Source organism: Malania oleifera, chromosome 10 (assembly GCF_029873635.1).
Source record: "Malania oleifera isolate guangnan ecotype guangnan chromosome 10, ASM2987363v1, whole genome shotgun sequence".
In the NCBI taxonomy this organism is placed as follows: Eukaryota; Viridiplantae; Streptophyta; class Magnoliopsida; order Santalales; family Ximeniaceae; genus Malania; species Malania oleifera.
This window is the reverse complement of record NC_080426.1, coordinates 33,707,168-33,730,525: the sequence shown is the minus strand read 5'-3', so window position 1 is coordinate 33,730,525 and position 23,358 is coordinate 33,707,168. Positions and strand designations below refer to the sequence as shown.

At 37.1% G+C, this 23,358-nt stretch overlaps 1 protein-coding gene across 4 annotated transcripts in view; it reads left to right on the top strand.

The window, feature by feature from the left end:
• Positions 1-23,358, top strand: part of LOC131166983 (protein VASCULAR ASSOCIATED DEATH 1, chloroplastic) — a 58,826-nt gene that overhangs the window by 6,527 nt on the left and 28,941 nt on the right. For 2 of the 4 annotated variants that reach the window (XM_058125691.1, XM_058125693.1), the window contains exons 5-13: positions 2,573-2,668; positions 2,773-2,874; positions 6,656-6,753; positions 6,839-7,029; positions 7,517-7,557; positions 7,750-7,837; positions 7,934-8,020; positions 8,156-8,210; positions 22,618-22,684. In XM_058125691.1, the coding sequence (XP_057981674.1) occupies positions 2,573-2,668; positions 2,773-2,874; positions 6,656-6,753; positions 6,839-7,029; positions 7,517-7,557; positions 7,750-7,837; positions 7,934-8,020; positions 8,156-8,210; positions 22,618-22,684 (825 nt within the window). Of the gene's footprint in view, positions 1-677; positions 2,669-2,772; positions 2,875-6,655; positions 6,754-6,838; positions 7,030-7,516; positions 7,558-7,749; positions 7,838-7,933; positions 8,021-8,155; positions 8,211-22,617; positions 22,685-23,358 lie in introns of those variants that run through there. The other 2 variants (XM_058125690.1, XM_058125689.1) reach the window with 1 other exon arrangement.

Genomic DNA, 23,358 nt, shown 5'->3' with positions numbered 1-23,358 from the left:
AAGTTAATTTTCCTTCTAAATGTTATTTCCACTATTTCCATATGTTTGCCTGTATGAGTCCCTATATTCCAAGTTGCTAATCTAATACTAGTTTCTTGTGCTAACTTCTTGGCCATCTCCCTTCTATATTGATCCAGTCTATTCCCTTGACCTAAGTGGATTTGGTAAGAATTCATGATATAAAGATTTGAAAAAGATTTATGTTGGCTGTCAGATACCTAATACAACCTTGTTCCTTTATCCAGACTTGGGACTGACTGTGTGTACAAAGATAATTTGTATTACATAGGCGAAGTACAAGTTTGATTTTTTTTTTTTTCAAATGCAAATTTATTTCACATAGACAATTTTCTAAATCACTCTTTGCAACTAGTGGAAACCACACAAACAACACCATGAATTTAAAAATTTAAAGTATACAATTTCAGCATGTGAATCCAACCTAGATTAAAATTTAGAAAATTTGATGCTGCAAGCCTGCAAATGCAAATGAAATTTGGCGGAAAATAATTCATGTAGCCAACCCCACCAAGTAGCATTTAAGGATTCTTGTTGTAACGAAAAATCAATTGAAGAATATTAAAGCAATAAGGGATTGCAAGAATTTCTCAATCCAAATTCAAGATTGGCAATGGAGTTGAGTAGTCAATGGCGTCGACATAACCCCTCATTGGACTTACGCCCCCTCACAAATTCAAGAATGGATGTTCTTTTCTGGCACAATCTTGAGATAAAATGTGCAATCTTGCATATTTTCAATCGAAATTCTATTGGCCCAATCCTTTGGAAGAATTCTGAATTTGGCGTTTCAGATTAGACAAGTTGGATGAAGAAGAAAAGAAGAGGAGAGAGAGGCTCCGCAAGATGAAGAAACTCGTACAAGAGACCATTGTATAGAACACCATGACGACGACAAGAGAGGGAAGAGCAACGGAGGGCGGCGAGTGAAGGCCAAGATGTCAATTTCTTTACTACTACTGTGAGTGATGGATGAATCCAAACAAAAACCGGTACAAGAAGATTGGGTGAAGCATCAATTGAAATCAAGAAATTGGAAATTGCTGCTGAAAATAATCATCTCCTTATTTATTTATTTATTTTTATTTTTTATTTTCTGGGTACAAGATGAGATTTCAAGAAACTCATTGCGGACAAAACTTCCCAAGAATTCTTCCTGCTTTGTTCTTTGCTGATAATAAGCTAAAAGGAATTCAACAATAAATGTAGCAGATTTGAAGGCAAACAGGGCTATTTACTTCTTCACTAAACAGTGCCTTTGGTATGCAATGATCCAACTGGCAGGGACTGTCTACCATCAAGCGAGACAAGAATGGGTAACAAAACAAGAATACGACAAAAACTTTGTGGGGGCGCTGGGACTACATTAGTTATTTTTGAACTATCTTAGAACTGTTCAATTTGAAGGCCCATTATGGGGTTATTGAGAAAGAAAATGAAAACAGGGAAATCTTTTTATAGAAATCCTAATGACAGGGAGGCAATAGATCTTGTTTCTTTGCTTGACACACTAGATAGTTGTCACCTTTCTTGGGCTTTGGAGAGAATAATTTGGTCCTTGGATAATTCTGGTATTTTTCCTTATAAACACTTTTCAAATTTTATTTATTCCAAATTTCTAATTGAAATCATTTCTGTTTGTCTGATAATAGTTGCAAGGCTAAAGTAAGGCTTCTGTGTGGCGGTCTCTAATATAATTGAAACCAATGCTTATTGCAGATTCCTAGATCTAATAGGGTTTTATTTCCTGATGTTTTTTTTCTTATTTTTAAGAATGAGATGACTAGCCATCTCTATGGAATATCTGGAATTGTCTTTTTTAGTATTTTTGGGGATCTTTGGGTTTACCTAGGAATCTACAAGGTTATTTTAGGGCTTTAGGATAGAGAAGAATTGTAAGATCTTTTGGAGGTGTGTTTTGATGCTAGTGGGCTGGTGTAATTGGATGGTGGGTAATGCTAGAATTTTAAAAGATTAAAGTCCGGACATGCAATTAATTGGATTGGGAGATGTCTAATTCTCCTCTTTGTAAATTCTTCTCTTATTAATGAAGTCTTGTATTTTGCTATAAAAATAATTTTTTTTTTTTTTGGATAGGGATTAGGGAGGTTTTCTTGGTTTCTCTGTGGTCTTCAGCTTTGGAGCGTTTAGAGGATTTTCTTTTGGCTGATATTCAGAGGGACTGGAAGGCTGTATTGTTTTAGTATCTCTGATGTTTTTTGCTTCTCTCTGTTTTTGTCTCCTCATTTTTCCTCTACTTTTTAGGAGGTTGCCTTGTTCTTCTGTAGAACTTTTCTCTCTTTTCTATTTGCTTCTTGTGTGTGTGTGTGTGTGTTTTATTTTTTTGGAATTATTTACAATTAGAAGTCTCGACAACTTTGTTAGAAAGATTTCTTTCAGTATTTTAATGAGTTTTGGATTTTTCCTCAATCCTGATTTATTGAGTGTTAAAACCATTTGTAGAATAATTTTAGCGGGGTGCCTAATGTGTTTTCTTAGTTGTCATTCTTTGTGTCGATTGTCTTTTGAAAATCTTACCAACTTTATGCTTCAGAAAATAATTCCATTCCATGAAGTTACATGTGTACGAAAAGCGAAAACAGCTGGGATATTCCCTAATGCGATAGAAATTTTGGCCGGTAGTAGAAAGGTACACAGTAAGCTGGATTTTAACTCTTACTATTTTGCACTTTGAGGAAGTGTTTATTTTCCTTTTACTGCTCAGCTTCAATGTGTTATTCCATTGTATTGCAGTACTTTTTTGCATCATTTCTATCTCGTGATGAAGCCTTCAAGCTTATAAATGATGGATTGTTGCAGCATGGTACTATTGCTAAAGCAATCACAGATCAACAGGTGTTTCATGTCTCATGTCATTTTAAAGTAAATTTTTTATTATTGTATTCCTAATTAGCTGTTTAGTTATTACTTTATTTACACCTGGGATATTTGTATATTGGATTATTGAACAATTAAAACATAATACCCATTTCATTGTAGTAGTTTTTATGTTTTTTATTTAATATATATTTCCCATATTCACATTCATGAACTAAAACTTATCTGATGTGAAAATTTCATATATGAAAACTGGAAATTTAATATTTGATGCGTTTGACTGCGGAAGGTGGATGGTAGGCATACTTTTCCCCATTTCTGGAGTGGCTTATTCCTAGATTTGAGCCTGCACAATGTGATATATTTTTGTTTGAAGAACTTTGGTTTTATATTTTAGCTTTCATATATGAAGACTGGGAAATTCAATATTTGATCCGCCTGACTTTATTGACCAGACTTTTTTATCATTAACTGCATAGTTAGTCTGCATGAATGGTTGCTCTGTGTGAGGCTGTTCCTCATAGGACAGTCTTGGGAAGGTGGGTGGTAGGTGTACTTTTCCCGATTTCTGGAGAGGTTGATTCCTAGAGTTAATCCTCTACCATGTGATATATTTTTGTTTGAAGAACATTGGTTTTATTTTTTAGCATTATATTTGTTAGAAGAGCTTATGTGACAGAGAACCACTTACATCTTTATGCTGCCCATTTGGCTCAGGTGTAGATTCAGGAAATTATGTTTGTATTAAACATTTCTTTGCATTGTGTAGTTTCCTGTTTTGTTGGGTTATTTAATGTATATTTGTGCTTTAGTCAGTTGTAGGTACATAAATACCTGGCCTGTAAGTTGTTTGGGATGGTTATAAGATTTGAATCTAGATTTCCCATTCAGTTTCCCTCTCTTTCTCATGCATACTCTCCCTCTCCTTTCTTCGTCCTTCTTCTCCTTCTGTCTCTATTCTGTCCCTTTAACTCTCTTCTTCTCTGTTCTGATCTGTTTTGTTCCCTGCTGTCCAGCTGCCTCTTGCCCTCTCTCTCCTCCTCCTCCTCTCTTCTTCATTCTTTATTTCTCTGTCTCTGTCTCTGTCTCTCTCTGATTTTCTATTTCTTTCCTACATCTATTTGGTATCAAAACCCAACCCTGATCACCATGCCCAAACCACAATTACTTAGGTTACTCCTAAGTATGTATTTTGTTCTTGAATTGCCTAGAACTGCTGGGGATAAAACAACAACAAAACCAAGCCTTAGTCCCACTAAGTGGGGTCGGCTATATGAATCCTTTTCCGCCAATTTATGCGATCATGGACCATTTCTTTTGATAGATTCAAAGATATTAAATCCTTACTCACTATTTCCTCCCAAGTTATTTTAGGTCTACCCCTACCCCTTCTACTGCCCCCCACAGTAACTAAGTCACTCTTCCTCACAGGTGCATTATAAGGCCTACGTTGCAAGTGTCCATACCATCTGAGTCGTCCTTCCCTTATCTTATCTTCTATAGGAGCTACACCTAACTTACCACGAATATTTTCATTCCTTAATTTATCTTTCAATGTTATACCACTCATCCATCTAAGCATCCTCATCTCGCCAACTTTTACTTTTTGGATATTATGTTTCTTCGTTGCCCGACATTCTGATCCATATAGCATAGCTGGTCTTATAACTGTCCTATAAAACTTCCTTAGAACTGCTGGGGATATGATTCCATATTTGTTGTTGTTTGAGTTTTAGGGGATACTAAATCTCAGGCTTAAAGTGCGTTTGTTGGGGGAAGACAGATTTGGATGCTATTTGGTGGCAAATAAAGTAGTAGAAGAGAGCATAGGAGGAAAATGAAGGGGTTCATATTTAAATTGGATTTTGAAAAGGCCTATGATCAGGTTAATTGAAATTTTTTGGACATCTTTGCTAGAAAAAGTTATGGGGAGGGGTGGCATGATGGGATGACGGGGGTGTTTGTGTAGTGCTTTCTACTTCGTCATTATTGAGGGTGAACCTGAGGAGTAGTTTAGGGCTTCAAGAGGGGCTAGGCGAGGAGTCCTCTTTCTTATTTTCTATCTCCTGCTGTTGATACTTTGAGTAGACTAATAGACAGGGAAGGGATAGAGATAATGTAAGAGGATTACAGCCTCTTTTTCAGTTTTGCAGATAATACTATATTTTTATTATATCATCATAGAGAGTGGTTTTTGCATGTTCTCCCAATTCTTCAACCTTTTGAGAAGGTTTCAGGTTTAAACATAATTTTAGGAAAGAGTGGGATTGCTACCTTTAACCTTAGTGATGCTAGATCTTTGGAATTAGCCTCCTTAGTGTGGTATGCTAGAGTGGCCATTAACTTATTCAGTACTCCCTTTTGGGGGGATATCCTAGGTCTGTTGCATTCTGGGATCTAGTGGTGGAGAGGTTGTCTAGGCATTTGAATAATTGAAAGGGTGCTTTGTTTTCTTAGGTGGCCATATCACTCCTATTCAGGCTTGTCTTTCTAGTATCCCTCACTATTATTTGTCCATTTTAAGAATTTCTGTAGGGGTAGCTAGTAAAATGGACAAAGTAATGGGAGATTTTCTTTGGTCGGGGTTTGGGGAGAAGGGGGTTTGGGTCTCTTGTGAAATTGGTCTAAAATCGCTGCCTCATTGAGACAAGGGCTGTGGAGGTTTCCCTTTGAGGAAAGTCTCTTTGGCATGAAGTTATAAAAAGTAAAATTGGTTTGGTTTCAAATGGGTGGATACTAATTTGGGTTTAAGATGTTCTGTTGGGTGATGGTTCTCAGATCCATTTTGCGAAGACACCTGGGTTGGGAAGGGAATTGGCACTTTTCTTATCTTTTCCTTGTTTGTATCGTCTCTCCTTGGTGTATAATAAGGTCATTGCTTCCTTTCTTTCTTCAAATGGGTCTACTACTTTGTATGGTTTCCACTTTTGTAGGCCACTGTACAGAGGTGGAGAAACGCTCTTCATTGTTGGTATTGTTGGAGGGTGGTCATCTCTCAAGTGCGAGAGAGAGTTGGGTTTGGGATTTCATTCTTCTACATCTTTCTTTGAGCATGTGACCAGAACCTTGCAAGTCTTTTCCCCTCCGTCATTTGCGAGCTAAAGTCCCACCTAAGACAAGGGATTTTATTTCATTGGTTGTTGTTAATTGAGTTAACACCAACAATTTGTTGCAGAGTAGGAGGCCTTTGAAGTCGTTATCTCTGGATGTCTGTTTCTACTTTCTAGTGTTTTGATTGCTCAGGATCTGCATCGCAACTACTTTTGCACTGCCCTTTCTCTTAGGGGTTTTGGAGTAATAAGTTGTTTGGCATTTTTGGGAGGGGTTTGTTCAGGTTTGGTGGAGGAGTTATTATATATTCCCTTAATAGGATTTGTGAAGAATCGAGGTGGCTTGTTTTGTGGACTTGTGGGATCTTTGCAGTTTTATGGGGAACTTGGATGGAAAGGATTGCTCATATTTTCTGAGGGAAGAAGAATTCTGGTTGTGATATGGAAAAGGATTTCGTAGCTGGCTTCTTTATGGTCTTCTGTAGTATGCTGTTTGAGAGGGATGCCCTTTTTGGATCTTCAGCGAGATTGGAATGTGGTTTTATTTTGATTGTTTTCTTATCTTTTTTGGTTTCTTTTTCTCTTAGGAGGATGTTTTATTCTCCTCTTTCTACATGCTTTTTTCTATAATGAAATATCTCTTTTTTTTTTCTCTCTATAAAAGAATTGGTGAAATTCATATACCATTTGCCAGTTGGAGTAAATATCCTTTGTTGCTTCCTTGTTTTCCTTATGTGTCAATGGCCCAGGATTCAAAATCTGAGTCTGGTAGCCAAGACAATGGAATAATTGATAATGAACAGGTCAACAGTTCCAGCCCAGTCAATGGATTGGATTCAATTGAAAGGTATTCTCCTGAGTAATGCAACTATACAAATCTCTATCAGTTCTGTACTATTAATATTGAATTAGGGTACTGCTATGTGAATCAGGAATGAGGATACCCCTGTTTTCCAAGATTCTAAGCTTCTACTCAATGGTGAGGATGTTATAGTTTCAGAAACACTTTCAGAAGTGCAAGATTATATAGAAGAGGATACTGAAGCCGCTTTTAATACTGCTACTTTATCTTCATCTTTTGGAAAGACTTTGTGGAAGCAGGAGGATTCTGAAGCCCCCAAGGGTTAGTTAGTTCTTCACTTTCTTTGAACATTTTTGTGTTTCTCTTATATGCTGACTTTTCGCGTGTTCTTTAAACATTTTACTTTTGTATGCCATATAATTTGTTGAGGTTGAGCATGCATGATGAAATAGTGTTTTAATTTGTGGTTTTATTACTGTTAATTTGTTTCTACGTTATAATTCATCCCACTAGCAAATCTAACTTTAGAGACTGAATGCAGTTTCATTTTATCCAGTTCTATGACCCTCTCACTGCTCAAGGTCTAGTTAATATGTTGTTCTACAACCATTCATACAACATAAACATGGGTGTGCACTTGTGCTTTCTTTTGGAGAAAATAAACAATTCTAGTTGAGTTTGAAAAACCTATATTCTATGATGTTATTATCTTTCATGTTTGATTACCTCCTTTTGTACTTCTGTTGCATTCTTATTTTGCAATTTCATCTTTTTTGGTTATGTTGAATTAGCTGTTTCTGATTTGCAGTACCTGAATATTACACAAAGGTTGCAGAGTCAAAGTTCCCGGTAATATTAACATTTTTCTGAATGGTCATCTTGCCTTAATAAATTTAAATTTGTGCACACACGTACACATCTGCTTGTGCACATGTCTTTTTTAATTTTTTGATGTTTATATCTATTTTTTTCTTGAATTCAGTTAGTTTTGGTGTACATGAGAAAATTTGTTGAGTTAAATTTTCAGTTTGTCAACTGCAGATAAAGGCAGAGGAATTTTTTACTCTCTTTTTTTCGGATGATGCTGTTGATTTTGTTGAATCATATCATGGAATATGTGGAGATAAAGGTAGCATCTCTCTATTATTTTTGGAATTGCCATACACCTTCCTTAAAAATTTACCTTTGACTTTATTGCTCAAGTTGTGTTTTATGTAATTCTCAGATTTTAGGTGCACTTCATGGTGCCCTCATGAAAAATTTGGACATGTTCGCGATGTGTCATTTCGACATCCCATTAAAATATATTTTGGTATGCATGTCTTCCTTCCCCCCCCTTTTGCAAAAAAAAAAGCAGATAGGTTTATGAATTTTGAGACTGGTTTATTTTAAATTAAAATCGATGGGTTTCTGTGGTCTTCATAGTACATTCATTTTCTCGGTTTAGGTGCAAGATTTGGCAGCTGTGAGGAGGTTCAGAAATTTCGTGTTTACCGAAACAGGTTGCCGATATGCACTCTTATGGCAATTGTTTAGTAATGCTTATTGTTTTTGTTATTGTTCCAAACTGTTTTGAATAATGTTCATGAGATGATTTTTACTTTCCAATAATTATTTGATACCTTCTTCATGCTGGTGTCCATGAGTTGGCCACCCTTGCCTCCCTCCCTGGTGGGCAGGATGCACAGTGTGCTAGTGAATATTTACACTTGTCCAAAAAAAAATAAATTGGTTGCTTCTTTGTCATTATTGTATTTCATGTCTTGAAGAATTTGAAATTCAATCTAATCAAATTGAAGTTTAAATTCAACTTAATCAGATAAAAATTGGAATACTCTGGATGCTTTTTGTGCAGTGTATTGTTGGTTTCTATCGATACTTTAGATTGTTATTGTTAATATTGTTGTTATTACTTGAAATGTCTTATTCTCCTGGTTGTACATTCTTAATCTATTAATAAAATTCTTCTTTTGCTATAAAAAAAAAATAAATCTTTTTTTACTGATTTACTATTCCTATTCCTGTTCCTATTACTAATACTAGCACTACCAGTTTTGTAGAAATTAAGTTTTACTGACAAATTTGAATTTTTGCAAATATCCCTCAGCCTGTTCTCTTCGGAAGACAACAGTATTTTAAAAATATTATAAATGTGAAACACTATAATTTTCCTACTAAAAGAGATAAATTAGTCTTCCATTGTGTTGGATAGGACTTGGCTTACTTACAGATTAATGGTCTGAAGAATTGCCCACATGAGTTTTGCATAACATGCATAGCGCTGTAGTCCTAAATTCCTTTTTAACACCCATAATTTGCTCTTTGTTCTATAAGACGGCTATAATGCCTGCCATGCATTATGGATTAGAATGTTGGGCAACCATGAAACAACATGTACAGAAAGTAAAGTTGCTGAAATGAGAATTTTAAGGTAGATGAGTGGTATAACATTAAAAGATAAATTATGGAATGGATATATACACAATAAACTAAGCATAACTCTTGTCAAAGACAAGATGAAGGAGGGGCGGCTATTGCTTGAATGGTTTGTGCGTTTGAAATGTAGGCCTAGTAGAACACCTGTGAGGAGTGAGTTACGTATTGTTTTTAGTATTAAAAAGGGTAGGGATAGACCTAAAATAACCTGAAATGACATGCTGATGAAGGATTTAATAGCTCTTAAGTTGGAGGAGGAAAATGCTCTCGATCGTGAATCGGCGGAAAAGGATTCATGTAGTCGACCCCACCTAGTGGGACTTGAGGTTTGTTGTTGTTGTTGTTGTGATATGCTCTTTAGTCGTGTGAATTTTTCCTTCATTTTACGTTTCTCAATTATTGTTTAATTTTTTTGCTCCTTTTCTAAACAAGAACAGACAGAGGGGGGGGGGTCTTAATCAGCAAACCAGATTTCAGGTTGGAACTTTGTGCTCTCTCTCTCTCTCTCTCTCTCTCTCTCTCTCTCTCTCTCTCTCTCTCTCTCTCGTTCCTAAGATGTAGGAATAGAAAAGATAAGGTAAACAAGGGGTGATAATTTATAGCAGCCTCAATGGCACTGTTTAGTTACATAGGTGCAGCAATGACAGCAGTGCTACTGTGCAGTGTTCAGTGACGGATTTGTCATTGTTGTTGTGGTATATGTCCTTGTCATTGTTGTTGTCGTCACTGTCATCATCACCACCACCACCACCACCACCACCATCATCATCATCGTCATCGTCATCATTTTTCTTCTTCTTCTTCTTCTTCTCAATCTAATCCTACTAATTAATCCATGGCATACCATCATTTCCCAACACCTCATACCATCATTCCCCAACACCCCATAATTATCTTCCTGTTCCCTAACTCATACACCTAGTGGGATCTGTCATTTAGAAAAGTGCACAAGCATGGCGTTACTCTTCAGTTGAATCAATGACATTCATTTCTTCTTCAACTTAATCTTGTGAAGATCACGGATTGAACTGGTTCTGATTATGGCTGGCACGTTAAAAGCAGTAATGAGACATTCTTTTTTAATTTATTTTTACAAGAAAAAAATTGGGCAATGACTCGTATTCATTTTATTTGGGCGGGAGATGTTTCCATTTGGTGCAGGGAACTAGGTTTCAGTGGAGGCTGCTAATCTTGCAGAGGCAGCCAGGGTTGCGATAGGGAACGATGAGGTTACGAAGTCTGGGCTTGGATGTCTGGTACTTATCTTGCATTTGGGCCAGGTTTGTGTGAAAAGTGGTTCTTTTTTAACGAAGTTGGGCCATTTAATAGAACAGGCCCAATGTTTTGACAAGAATGCTATGATCCTTTTCTCTGGATTCTAAAGAAGGCTCTTATAAAGAGAGGCTTTCACAGATGGGCCTTGTATCTAAAAAGGCTAGTGCAAGAATATGGGTGATCAGGCCCTTCCCTTGCATGACCCTTTTACTGAAAAAGCCCACTATCCTAGCCAAAATTTACATATGGGAGAGGTGGGTATTCAGCAAGATGTTAATGAAATACATAATCTCTCTACTACTCTCCAAAATAAGCATAGAATGGATCAACATTCAGAGTGTAATCAGGATGATTTTAGTTCAGTTTTGAAAACAGTTCATGATGAAAATGATGATAATAATGTAAGTATCAGATTTGGCTGTTGATTCTGGTTTTTTGCAGAGGGATTAGAGGCTGGTGTCCAAGATTAATAAAAAAGAAGAAGCTGGATAGGGCAGGAAATCTGGTGTTTCAGGATTTAGTTCTGAAAAATCTAAGGGTCCTCAGGTGTATGCTCATCAGAAGGCTGCAACAATGCGTGTGGAGATAAGGAAATTATATGAAGCAAAGAGAGAGCAGTCTGGTGAGATAAGGCCAAAGATTAGAAGGAGAGATCTTGAAGCAGAGTTGAGCATCGTGGAAGATACACTTGCTAAAATGAAGGATTTTGTAAGTGGTGGAGTTAGCAAAGGAAATGAGGCTCAGAAATGAGGAGATTCTTCAGATAATGATAGTGATGACATTGATGAGATTGGCTGTGATGGTGGTTTGCTGTTGGATGAGATTCGGGAACAATATGGATATGTTTCTAATTCTTGTGATGTTCCTGGGGACCTATCATATGTACATCTTGCCCCGATGGAAGGATTGGAGGAGGTTCCTATTTTTGAGAATAATGAGTTGGATAATAAACTGCATTGCAATAATAGAATTTTAGCTACACCAGTGGAGGTGGTTTCCAGGAAGGATTTAGAAGCCCAAGATATAATGGATAAACTGGATTTAAAAATGTGTGATGTGTGTGGAATTGAAGTGCGCTTTGATGGGGGTAAGTACAAAGCTAAGAATGGTCAAAGGGAGCCATCAAATTTAAAGTGCTCTGTGAATTACGATGGAAAGGGATTGAAAAGGGTTTTCCTGGTTAGGTGTACTATTAGTTATTTCAATTTTATTTTTAAATTTTTAATTATTATTTTTTGTTTTGTTTTTTTTTTTGGGGTGGACTTCTTGTCCCCTTAAGTTGTAGCTTCTCTTTCTCAATCTAATATACCTTCTTTTATTATCTAAAAAAAATTTGGGTGGGTGATGTTTTTTGTTTTATTCTTTTTCCTTGTCTCTGTTGTCTTTCCATGCTTCATAATGCTTCCATTTCCTCTTTTATATTAATTGATGGCGATCCTAGTTCTTGGAGTTCTCCTTTTTATAGGAATCTAAATGATTGAGAGTCTAAAGATCACTTATCATGGCTTTCTTTGTTGGACTCTTGTTGTTATTCTTATAATGGGGATGTTCTGGCATTGGGTGTTGATGCATCGGGGGTCTTTTCTTGTCAATTTCATTTTTTTTGGGGAGGATTATTTGATTTGTTCTTCAATATGCTTTCCTCTTTATTGTAGCATTTGGAAGGCAAAAGTTCCCTCTAAGATTAAAGTGTTCATTTGGTTAGTAATTCTTGGTAAACACTTGCAATCAGTTTTCCTCTTCCGTATATCATTAAATGATATAGGGAGATGGGAGAGCTATCCTCTTTTCTAGTCCTGTTGAATAACAGTCGCTTTTCTTTAGAGGAGGATAGGCGGTCTTGGTCTCAGGATCATTCAGGGGTTTCTTCACGCAAATCTTTTTGTGATTTTTTTGAATAGGTTGAATTTTTATTTTCCTCTCTATAGTTCCATTTGGGAGACCACAATACCCTTTAAAATTAAGGTTTTTTATCTGGTTGGTTACGCTTGATAGAATTAATACCAATAACTTGCTGTAGGGTTGGAGATCTTTGAAGTCTATATCTCTAGACGTTTGCGTTCTCTGCTTTAATTGTTCGGAATCATCATCGTATTTGTTCATTGATTGTGATTATGCTTGGAGTGTTTGGAATAAGTTATTTTGTATTTTAGGCGAATGTTGGGTGAGTTCTAAGCAAGTGGAAGATTTTTTGGCAGTTACTTTTGCTAGATTTGGCAGGAAAAAGGATAGGGCAGTGTTTTGGAAATGTGCTTTTAGTTTTTTTCAGTTTTTTGGGGGTCGTGGTTGTGGATGGAGCGTAATGCGCGCATTTTTCTAGGGGAGAAGTCGGCTCAGTTGCTGGTTTGGGAAGAGATACATTATTTGGCTTCTCTTTGGTGTGTGTGGGGCAAGGATATTTAAAGGGGTGAGCTTTTCTGATATTCAGCGTGATTGGTATTATGTGTCGGAGTGTTAGTTCGTGATGGTTTTTTTTGTTCTTCTGTTCTTTAGTCTGTAGGTTGTTCCTATGTGTTTTTTATCCGGACTTTCCAGAATTTGTCAAGGAGATGTCTAATTCTCCTAGCTGTATATTCTTATTCTATTAATGAATGCTTCTTTTATTATAAAAAAAAATTTGCAATCAGTTGCAGAGTAGGTGGTCCTATAAGGCATTAGCTCTGGACATGTGTTCTTTATGTTTCAAGAATTCTGAGATTGATTCCTCTCTTTTTTGGTCCCACAGTTTAGTTGCTTGGGGTTTGTTATATTGTTAGATTGTGTGGCATGAGTTGGATTCGTCCAGAGTTGGTTGAAGATTTTCTGTTTACGACATATATTATTATCACAATAATGTCTTAACAACTACTCCCACAGTTAAGTTGTGGGATAGAGCTGTTTTCTTGGCCTCACTTTGGGCCATTCTTTTGGGTTTTTTAGGGGGTTTCCACTGCCCAGTCTTGTTAGGGATTCGCAGGCAGCACTTATGTAATTATCTTTGGGTATTTCATTTCTTCTTGGGAGGACTTCTTGTTCTCCTTTCATTGTACATTTTTGTTCATTGTTAATAAAATTTGTTTCTCTTGTAAAAAAATGTTGTATATTAAAATCATTCATTTTAAAAAACCATCTTTTTAAATAGTTAAAAAATCAAGTTCATTTTCCACTTCCTTGCCCATATAATTATCCATGTATTAGACCACCTTAGTCAACAATGTTATGATCCTTCCATTGCGGACTTGCAAGTCTGCATAGGTGGTTCACAGTTCACTGACCACATGATTGGACACTGAAGCAAGATGTCTTATGCATCTGCAATGCACCAAACTTTCCCAAAAGGCTAGCTCATCTCCTGCACACATTTGCCCAAACTCAATGAAATTTGTTTAATCTTTGCACTTCCCCCCCTCTCTCTCTTGCAAAAGGAGAGATCCTCTGTGGGGTTCCAATGGAAATGTAATTAAGTTCATGATTTTCACTTAATTTCTGCCAATTCTGTGGCTGTGGTGATGTGGTAATGGACTTAGTGTAAATCCCAATTCTGTACAAAAATCTGAAGCAAACTGAAGTGCAATTGATGGGTCTGGACGAAGCTCACCCCCATTATCCTTTCTTATTCGTCAATGATTTTTCTCTGGAATGATCAAGCACTCATCCCCAGGAAATGGTCATCTTAGGTTTAGGACTCCGATTTGCCATTTGTCGTCAATTATTTACGGAGAGGGCCACTCGATTCGATCTCAACTGTCTGCCTCTGCCGAAGTAGCTGGTTCTGGTGAATTTTTCAGCCCAACTATCATAGATTTGACATTTGTCCTCTGTTGTCAATTCCTCAAGCTGATGATGTAGGAAATTTAAATGGGTTGATATGTCATGAGGGTGAACCCATTTCTACCCCTTTATTTTTTGGGTCTGAGTCACTCATTTATGGCCCATGTAATTATATGGGTTTATCCTAACCCATTTACTTGTAATGGGTGTGGGTGGGGTGATGGGTGTGGGTTATAATTGCCACACTCAGCTACTGACATGTTGATAGTAGCAACATGGGATTGGGATGTAGGGCAGGAACTTAGCAGCATAGGGTCAAGGGTTTGTTGGGTCCTAAACCTAAATTGCCAACATTTTGCTGCTGCTATTGTGGTCATCATCCTTGTTGTATGTCTGCTTCTCTGCAATTAGTCATCTTGTGATCAATCTAATATCTTGTACTTAGGGTGAAAGTTTATGATCCCCTTTCTCCATGATGTACATTAAATATATATGATGTTCTCCATTAAGTTGTATGTGTGGCTAGTTATTTTGATAAAAAGGGAAGATATATTGAGAGAGAAAGAGTATACAAGCAAAAGTGGACAAGGAGTCCTCAAAAAAGAAAACTGAAAATAAAGAAAGTGAGGACAACCACAAAGCATAACTGCCCACCAACCCAAATACCTAACAAGCACTACCGAAGAATGCCCTCTTTTAGGCCTTCCTAGCAATGTAAATGGGGCGGATTTGGAGCAGGAGGGGCAGAACCCAAATCCCCCCTGGCAAGAATTACCTGCCCCATTTGCTGCCCCGAATCCCACCTTGGGGCATTATTTTTATCCCCATCCCCGCCTTATTAGAGGATTTGCCTCCTGCTGGAAGCTAAATCCACCCTGTCAATTGAAAAAAATAAAATAAAATAAAAAGCTCTGAAAAAAAAGTTCATGTCTTTATGGTATTAAAATTACGTGACTTACCATACTTTTAATATAATTATACTAACATAACCTTTTTAGTAGAATAAAATAAAATAAAATAAAAATGATTTAGTTAGAAGCTATAAATAATTTGTTGAAAATACTATATTTACACACACACGCACACATACACGCATATATACTTGTTTATTTATTTTATACTTGTGACAGATTCAGGGCAGCTTTTGGTTAGGGGGGGGGGGGGGGTATTCGGGGTGGGGCAGATTCTGGGCAGGAAAATACATTTCGCACTTATTGCCTTGAAGCTGGCTTGAGTCACGAAATTGATCCCAACTACTGCCTCAAATCCATTTATAAACTACCAAATCTGTGCCTATAGGGGCGGATCGTGGGTGGGATATCCACCAACTCGAATCCATTTACATCCCTAGGCCTTTCCATCATAGTTAATAAAGTACTGCAAATTGCCATTTCCCTTTTGTCCTTTTTAGCCTCACTTTTACCATTGTCCAAATGGACTTCCTTTCCATCTGAATTAGCTTGCCAGAAACCCATTTGATCCTGCAAATGTTGGAAATGAGAGCCAGGATCAGTCTTAGTCTGCTCATCCTCACCTATTCCATCCATCTCTGAACTAGAACCTCCCTCTGAAACTCCAATGAAGATGGAGGCTTGAAGGAAAGTTCACCTGAACCATCAGAAGGATGATTCAGATCCTAGTTGTTCACGAACCTTGTCTATATCCCATCATAGTCAAAGTCGCTATCCAGCTCACCCTCCTTGTCTGAAACATCCTCCTATTTCTTCTATTCAATAGAATTACCCACCTAATGCTTTTTGATTTATCAATTTTTGACGCTGTCAAAGGTTCCTCGATGTAAAAATTGGCATCAGTGTCTTTTTCTAAAACTTTACTTTCCTCACATCTGTAATGTAATATTTCTCGGCTTAGGAATCCCTTCTCTCCGTTCTCTTCCGCCCCTTCGCTATTAAACCTAAGGTATTACTGAATTTTTTATGATTTTAGATCTTGTCTCTTCATCCATCCCCACCTTGTTATCACTTGAACACACACTACCTCGATTCCCAGTATGACCTGCATTCATATTTTCCTCTGTCTGAACATTGGGACCTTTGTCCTCCCTAGAAACCCATCTGGAGGATCTGTCATCTTTCAAAAGTTCCTTTCCTTTGTTCTCTGCCCACCAGAAGATGGTATACGCTTTTTACTCACTCAAACCCCTCCCGCAGGGGAGGATTTTCTTTACTTGTACACTGGGCTTCATTCTGGGACGGCGATATCTCTTGTGTAGTAGAGATCTCAAAAACCTTTTAAAGCTCCCTTAAGAGCCCACAAAATGTAATTGGACTGAATCTCTTTTAAATCCCCTGACTTATTTCTCAGTAATTGGTTCATTTTGATTGTGATGTTAAGGATACTTAGCCCAGCCCATTCGAGGCCCACTCAACCCTCTGATTCCTTTGTGAATGTTCCTTTCCCTTGCAAACCCTAGTTCCCCTGAAAACTCCTGGACCACCATTGGCCAGCATTCTTGGAGGCCTTTTAAGGCTGTTGCAGAGCAGGAGGCCTTTTAAAGCTTTATCTCTGGATGTTTGTTCTTTGTGTTTTGCAAGTTCAGAATCTACTTTGCACCTGTTCCTTTATTGTTCGTTGTCTTGAAGGATTTGGATCAAATTATTTAGAGTATTTGGAGAGAGTAGAGTTTGTCAGGAGTCCGTGGAGGATTTGTTAACTATCTCATTTAAAGGTTTTGGAAGGAGTAGAGATGGTTCCGCTTTGTGGAGGTGCAGGTTTTTGGTCTTGTTGCGTATTTGTTTGGAGATAAATGCTCATATTTTCTTAGCTAAGAGTATGTTTAGTAGCTCTATGCTCTGGGATAGGATTCAGTGTTTGGCATCTTTGTGCACTTTCACAGCTGGTTGTTTTGAAGGGTTGTCTTTTTTCTAATCTTCAGCATGATTGATTGGCAGTTCTGTTTTGATGTTATCTTTGTGTTTTTTTTTTTTGGATTTCATTTCTTCTAAGGAGGTTTTTTAATGCTTGTTTCGTTTTCTCCTCTTCAATAAAATTTATCTTTTTCTATAAAAAATAATAATAATGAACACAAAGGTGCTGCTTTGTCTTACTTTGATGAATGGTAGGAATATTTTTGTTCCACTAGGTTGGATTCTCATGAAAATCCAAATTACCTATGGGAGAGGTGAGTTTTCAAACTCTTGCATTTCTAGTGAATCAAAATTCCTGCCATGCTGGATTCATTGGGTCTGAAACATGGGCATCCAACATTTCTGAAGCACTATTCTCAGGATTCCTTGATGATAACCCAAGCTAAATGCCCCTTGATTGTAAAGAAGGGAATGCAATGTTGTCTTGCATAGAATATGATGAAATAAATAAAAAAGTCTTGAAATTTGTAAATGTTAGAATTTGGTGAATTTTTTTTGACTATTTCTTGAAATTCATTTGAAATATAATTTGTACTAATTCATTTGTAGATGTTATCAATTTCTAAGTATGTAGCACCCAGCCTCTGTGTCTGTTGGAGCTAAACTAGTAACTAATAAGTGGTGGTAGGTCATGATGTATAAAGTTTGAAAGTTGAGAAGCTGTAATGCTTTGTATATGTTTGATTTAGGACAATATCCATTTCGTTTTGCATCTTGCTTTGGTTGATATGGATGAATAATGTGTGGTTTCTTTATCATCTGTTAATTTTGATTAAAAGCTTGGACTCTTATTGTTAATGGTTATTTTGGCGGTTTAGTATTGTTAGTGTGTGCTAGTGTTATGTTAGTAAGTGTGACTTAGTAAAAGTATTATTGTCATTGGTATGTATTTGACCTATATAATAAATAAAGGGAGAGACGTATTTTGGTTATTAGGGCTTCTGTTTTATCAATACTTCAACATGGTATCAGAGCAAGATCTGACTTAAACACTACCAACAAACCAAACCCTAAACATGATTGTTCCTATGCTGATCTGTGATTATAGGAGGATCATCTGTTCCTTTAGAGATCAGTAACAAGTCTAGAGGTCACCGAAAAAACACAGGTTGCCAAAATCTTCATGGACAATGCTGCCCTTTTCAAAATCTTAAAAACCTTCCATATTCTGCAAAACCAACAACATACCCAGCCGCCCAGTCGCGGAACCCTTTGATCTGTAAGTGTGTAAAATTTCATCGCCCAAGGAGGCCCCATGCAACCCCATGCACTGGCCAACTGCTGGCAGGTCTATCTTCATTTCGATCCATTTGATCCATAATGACTTAAATCCTTTCATAGACCATAATATCAAGTTTTTGGTCATGTATTTTGTTCAAAGATCCAACCTTGTTTGATTTTCTGCTCATGGCGATTCATGAGTTGTTCTGTACTATTAACGTCATCTTTTGGTCCTTTTAGGCAGCGGCAGTGCTTGTATGTTAATTTTTTGGGGACGTGGCAGTGTTGTGTCAGGTTGTTAGTGACCCAGTCATGGTTGTTTTAGTGGTTCACTTATTTTTGGTTGTTCTAGTTGTTACGACTGTTCACCTTGTTTGTCATTTGCCTCGTTTGTGAGTGTTGGGATGGAGTCCATGAATCCCAAAAGCATGTTCCATTCATCACTGCCACAGATAATTGCTGAACAATTGGATGGAAAGAATTTATGTTTAACAGCCTAAGGCTATTAAGATCTAATTGACAGGCTTAGGTAAATTTTAACAATTGTTCTAATCCTGGCCCTTTGATGATAGGAAAAAAGTGTGGTTTCAGGAAGATGCATTGTTTATCTCCCTCATGTGGAACCCGATGGAACCCCAGATTGCATGGATGTGCATGCATTTGGATGTATGCAAGGAGATTTTGGATTATGTCAAGCTTCTATATTCATTCTAGGAACGTTACGCGTATACATGTTCTATCCTTGGAGTACTTTTCATTACAACAGGGTGATAGGGGTGTCCTAGAGTACTTTGCAGAGATGAAGTGTATCTATGAGGAACTTATCGTCGTGCAACCCATAACTGCTGATGTTTGTGAGATGCAGAGGCAGAGGGAGCAGATGACACTTTGTTGGATTCTAGCGAGTTTGGAAACCATGCTTTGAGGCAGTTCAATCCTAGATTTGTGATAGTGCATAGTTGCCATCCTTCGCTGATGTTTATTCTCATGTTCTTCATGCTTCCTCCAACACACATTCCCCAGCCCTTGCATCTAGTGTTTCAATTCTCAGTTTTGAGAGAACTGCATTTGTTATACAGAGTGATTTTAGTTTCAACCAAGTAGTCACAAAAGTTCTCAGGGTGGTTCAAATGGTTGCGGTGGAACAAATGGCAAGGTAGAGATCTCTTCCAAGAGCACTCATTGTAAATGAGGAGGTTAATACGATTAAGAAGTGTTGGGATCTTCATTGTAAATCACCTTGCATCGCCAATGCAGCCACCACATATTTCACACTTTTAGGCTCGAGTGGTAGCAAGTACCTATGTTAGAGGAAAAGTATTCCAAATTCTGATAGTATCAAGTATCCAAGTGAGCTTCCCTCCCCATTGCATCTCATGCTTAGACAGGTAACCCTACAACTTGCCTGTCCTCTAGTATTTCTCAGCCTTGTACATGGGTTATAGATTCAGCCTCCATCGATCATATAACAGGTGTACGTAATTTCTTTTCTACTCTCCAATATTTGAAAGCCTACCTCCTGTCGCCCTTGCTGACAATTCCATTACTGTAGATAAGGGAATAAGGACAGTAAAAATCCACTACCTCTATTTCTCTTTATTTTGTTTTCTATATTCCCGAGTTCCCTTTCAATCATATGACAGTTAGCAAGATTACCAAATCAACGAATTGTTCAGTTACATTATTTCTTGATTCTTTGGTCATTTAGGATTTGAAGACAAGGAAGATGATTGGAGGGGGAGATGTTGGTGGAATTTACCACCTTTAGTCACTCTCTTCTTCTATCGCATGATGCATCTACATCACTCCAAATCCACTGTCGCCTTGGTGATTCTTCATTGGAAAAGTCAAAACAATTAGTTCCTACTTTGAGTTTTGTGTCTGGTCTTGAGCGTGAGTCTTGTTAATTTGGAAAGCATCATCATGTTTCATTTGCTTCTCGAGTCAATAAACAGGCAGCAAGCCCTTTTGTGTTAGTCCATAATGATGCTTGGGGTCCTAGTTGGGTTGTGTCCAAGTTGGTTTCCGATATAACTTTTGTTGATAATTATTTAAGGATGACTTGACTTTATTTAATAAAAGGCCGTTTTGAGTTATTTCATATCTTTTTTGCCTTTTGTTTTGAAGTAGGGACTCAATTTGGTTTGCTTGTTTGGATACTTTGGAGTAATAATGCTAAAGAGTACTTCAGTACCTAACTCACTACTTAGATGACTCAGTTTGGTATTGTTCATTTGTGCCCACACTCCATAGCAAAATGGGGTTGAGAGGAAAATATATATATCCTTGAAGTCACTTTTACCTCTCTTGACCAGATGCATGTTTGGAAAGTGTTTCAAAGTGATGCTTTGTTCATTACTATCTACTATTTTGTCAGTAGAATGCCATCTTTTGTTCTTAGGTGGTAAAACTCCCTACTCCGTTCTCTTCCCGAATGTTTCTTGTTCTCTTTACCTCCTTGTCTATTCAAGTGTATGTCCTTTATTCATCAATTAACCCTTGGGGTGGATAAGGTGGATCCCCGTGTTATAAAATGCACTCAAAAGGGAAATCATTGTTATAGACTTTGCACCACTTGTTTTCTTGCTCATGTTACCTTCTTTGAGTCAATACCATACTATTCTTAGTCCTTGAGTTCTTTTGACTTCAGTGTGTCTCTTCTCTGCCTAATCTTCCAAATTCTAGTTTATTATCTTTGCCTAATCATCCACATATGTCTCCTTATAGTTTGAATCTTTCTTGTTGCCTTGGCCATCCTAATTTGCTGGTGTATTCATGATGGTGGCTCGAGGGAGGAGAGCCCCTCCCAGCTTCTATTGCTATGCCTTTGGCTTCCTTGTCTCTAATCCTATTTCCATGATGTTTATCCTCCCATTGTTGCTCAGAAAGGTAAATGCACTTGTACACAACATCGTATCTCTGACTTTGTTTTCTATGACTTTTTTTTTCATTCTTAGTACTTTATCTTCTTTTGCTCTTCCTAAATATGTTTCTGAAGCTTAGCTTACTTTGGATAGGGGGATGCAATGGTTGAAGAGATGCATGTATTATAGGAAAATGATACTTGGGAATTGGAATCTCTTCTTCTTGATAAATGTATGATTGGTTGTCGTTGGGTATTTTCATAGAGGAGGTATGTTCTTGATCTTTTAGATGAGATTGGGCTATTGGAATCCATACTTGTTGATACACGAATAGATCCTAAAAGTAAGTTAGTGCTAGAGGATGGTACGGGAGGCTTCTTGGAAATTTGAATTAGCTCACACTCACTCGACCAAATATATCTATCACAACAAGTGTTGTGGGTCAGATTCTTGATTCGCCAAAACAAGTTGGTGGGATGTAGTAATTTGCATTTTGAGATATCTCAAAGGTGCACTGGGGAGAAGTCTCTTATATTAGGATCCATGTCACACTTATATTCAAGGATATATAATGCATATAGGGTGGGGTGCATGAGTCACCTTAAGGCCCACAATCAAGCACTGTACCTTTGTTGGTGGTAATTTGGTTTCCTAGAAGAGTAAGAAAAAGAGTAAAATACAAATTGTGGTGGCCAAGTCAAGTGCTGAGTTAGAGAATAGGGCCATAGCTCACACTACATGTAAATGGCTTGGTTGAAGAACATATTGGAAGAAATAGGTTTTCCACATTCTTGGTCTATGGAGTTAATGTGTGATAATCAAGTTGCCATACCAATTCGATTTTCCATGAGCAGATAAAACACATTGAAGTTTATTGCCACATTGTTCAGTAGAAACTTGTACAGAAGCTTATTACAACCACTCTTGTGAAGTCTGATTTGCAGCTTGCTGATTTATTCACTAAAATCTTGGGGAATGCCTGTGTTAAATTCATTTGTTACAAGCTAGGAGCATATGTTATCTAAGCTCCAGCTTGAGGGGGATTGTTAATGGTTAGTTTGGTTATTAGCATTGTTAGTGTGAGCTAGTGTTATGTTAGTAAGCATGAGTTAGTATGACATATATTTATATATTATAAATTGAGGGAAAGACCTGTTGTGGTGATTAGATCTTCTGTTTTACACAATAATTCAGCACTTATATTTCTGTGACATACATAAGCTTGGACTATTAGAGTATTAGTCGACATTTTATATCAAGTGGTTCTTTTGTCCTTTATGCATATTTCCAAGTTAATGCACTATTAAAGGATTAAAAAAGTCTTATTTAATGATTTCTAATATTGCTAGTTTTTGCATTCTTTGGTTTTCTACCACCCTACTAAGAAAGTTTCCTATTGTTTATTTGCTTTGTCTTATTTATTGGGTAGACAATTGTTAGGTTTTTTGACATTTTTAAAATTTACTTTTTCCCAGTCATTTGGTTATTGAGACTTCACAAGAAATCAGTGATGCACCTTATAGCGATTATTTCCGTGTTGAGGTACAAAGAATACTTGAGCCTTATTTACATGGTCAGTTTCCAATTAAATTGCATGTGTTTTTTACTGGTACTAATATTCTTGATGTGCCAATTTATTTATTGTATAATCAGGTACAAGTAGAAGAGATGATATATGTGATATATGTCTTTTTGATTCAAAAAGAAGATATTTCATTAAAGAAGAAAAATGTACAAAAAATATATAAGAAATCCTCCTATGAGGGAATGAAAATTTTTGGAGGGAAAACTACTGTAAAAAAGAAATTACTTGCCAATCTCACTTCAGACTTGAAAAATACACACCTTTAAATTAACCAGCTGCAACATACTGACGCAAGCCCATATAATGAATCCTATCCCTAAGCGAAGAATGTCATCTTCCCATAAAGATGTGTGCTATAGGATTTTAGTTTTGTTTTTGAACTTCATGGAATATTGAATTGCTGTGTTATCAAAGGTAGAAAGGAGGTATACCTTGGCCCTTCTAGATTACTATTGAGCTGGTAAGTTAGAAAGAATGGTATAGCCTTATAGCACCATAACATGTTTATATTTTGTTACCCTAAAGGGATATTGCTTTAGATGATAGATTCACCTTACAGATTTGCATGAGGTGTGGATGCTGGCATTGGAGAGTTTTTATTGCACGGACAATAAAAAGCTGTGTGACTCAT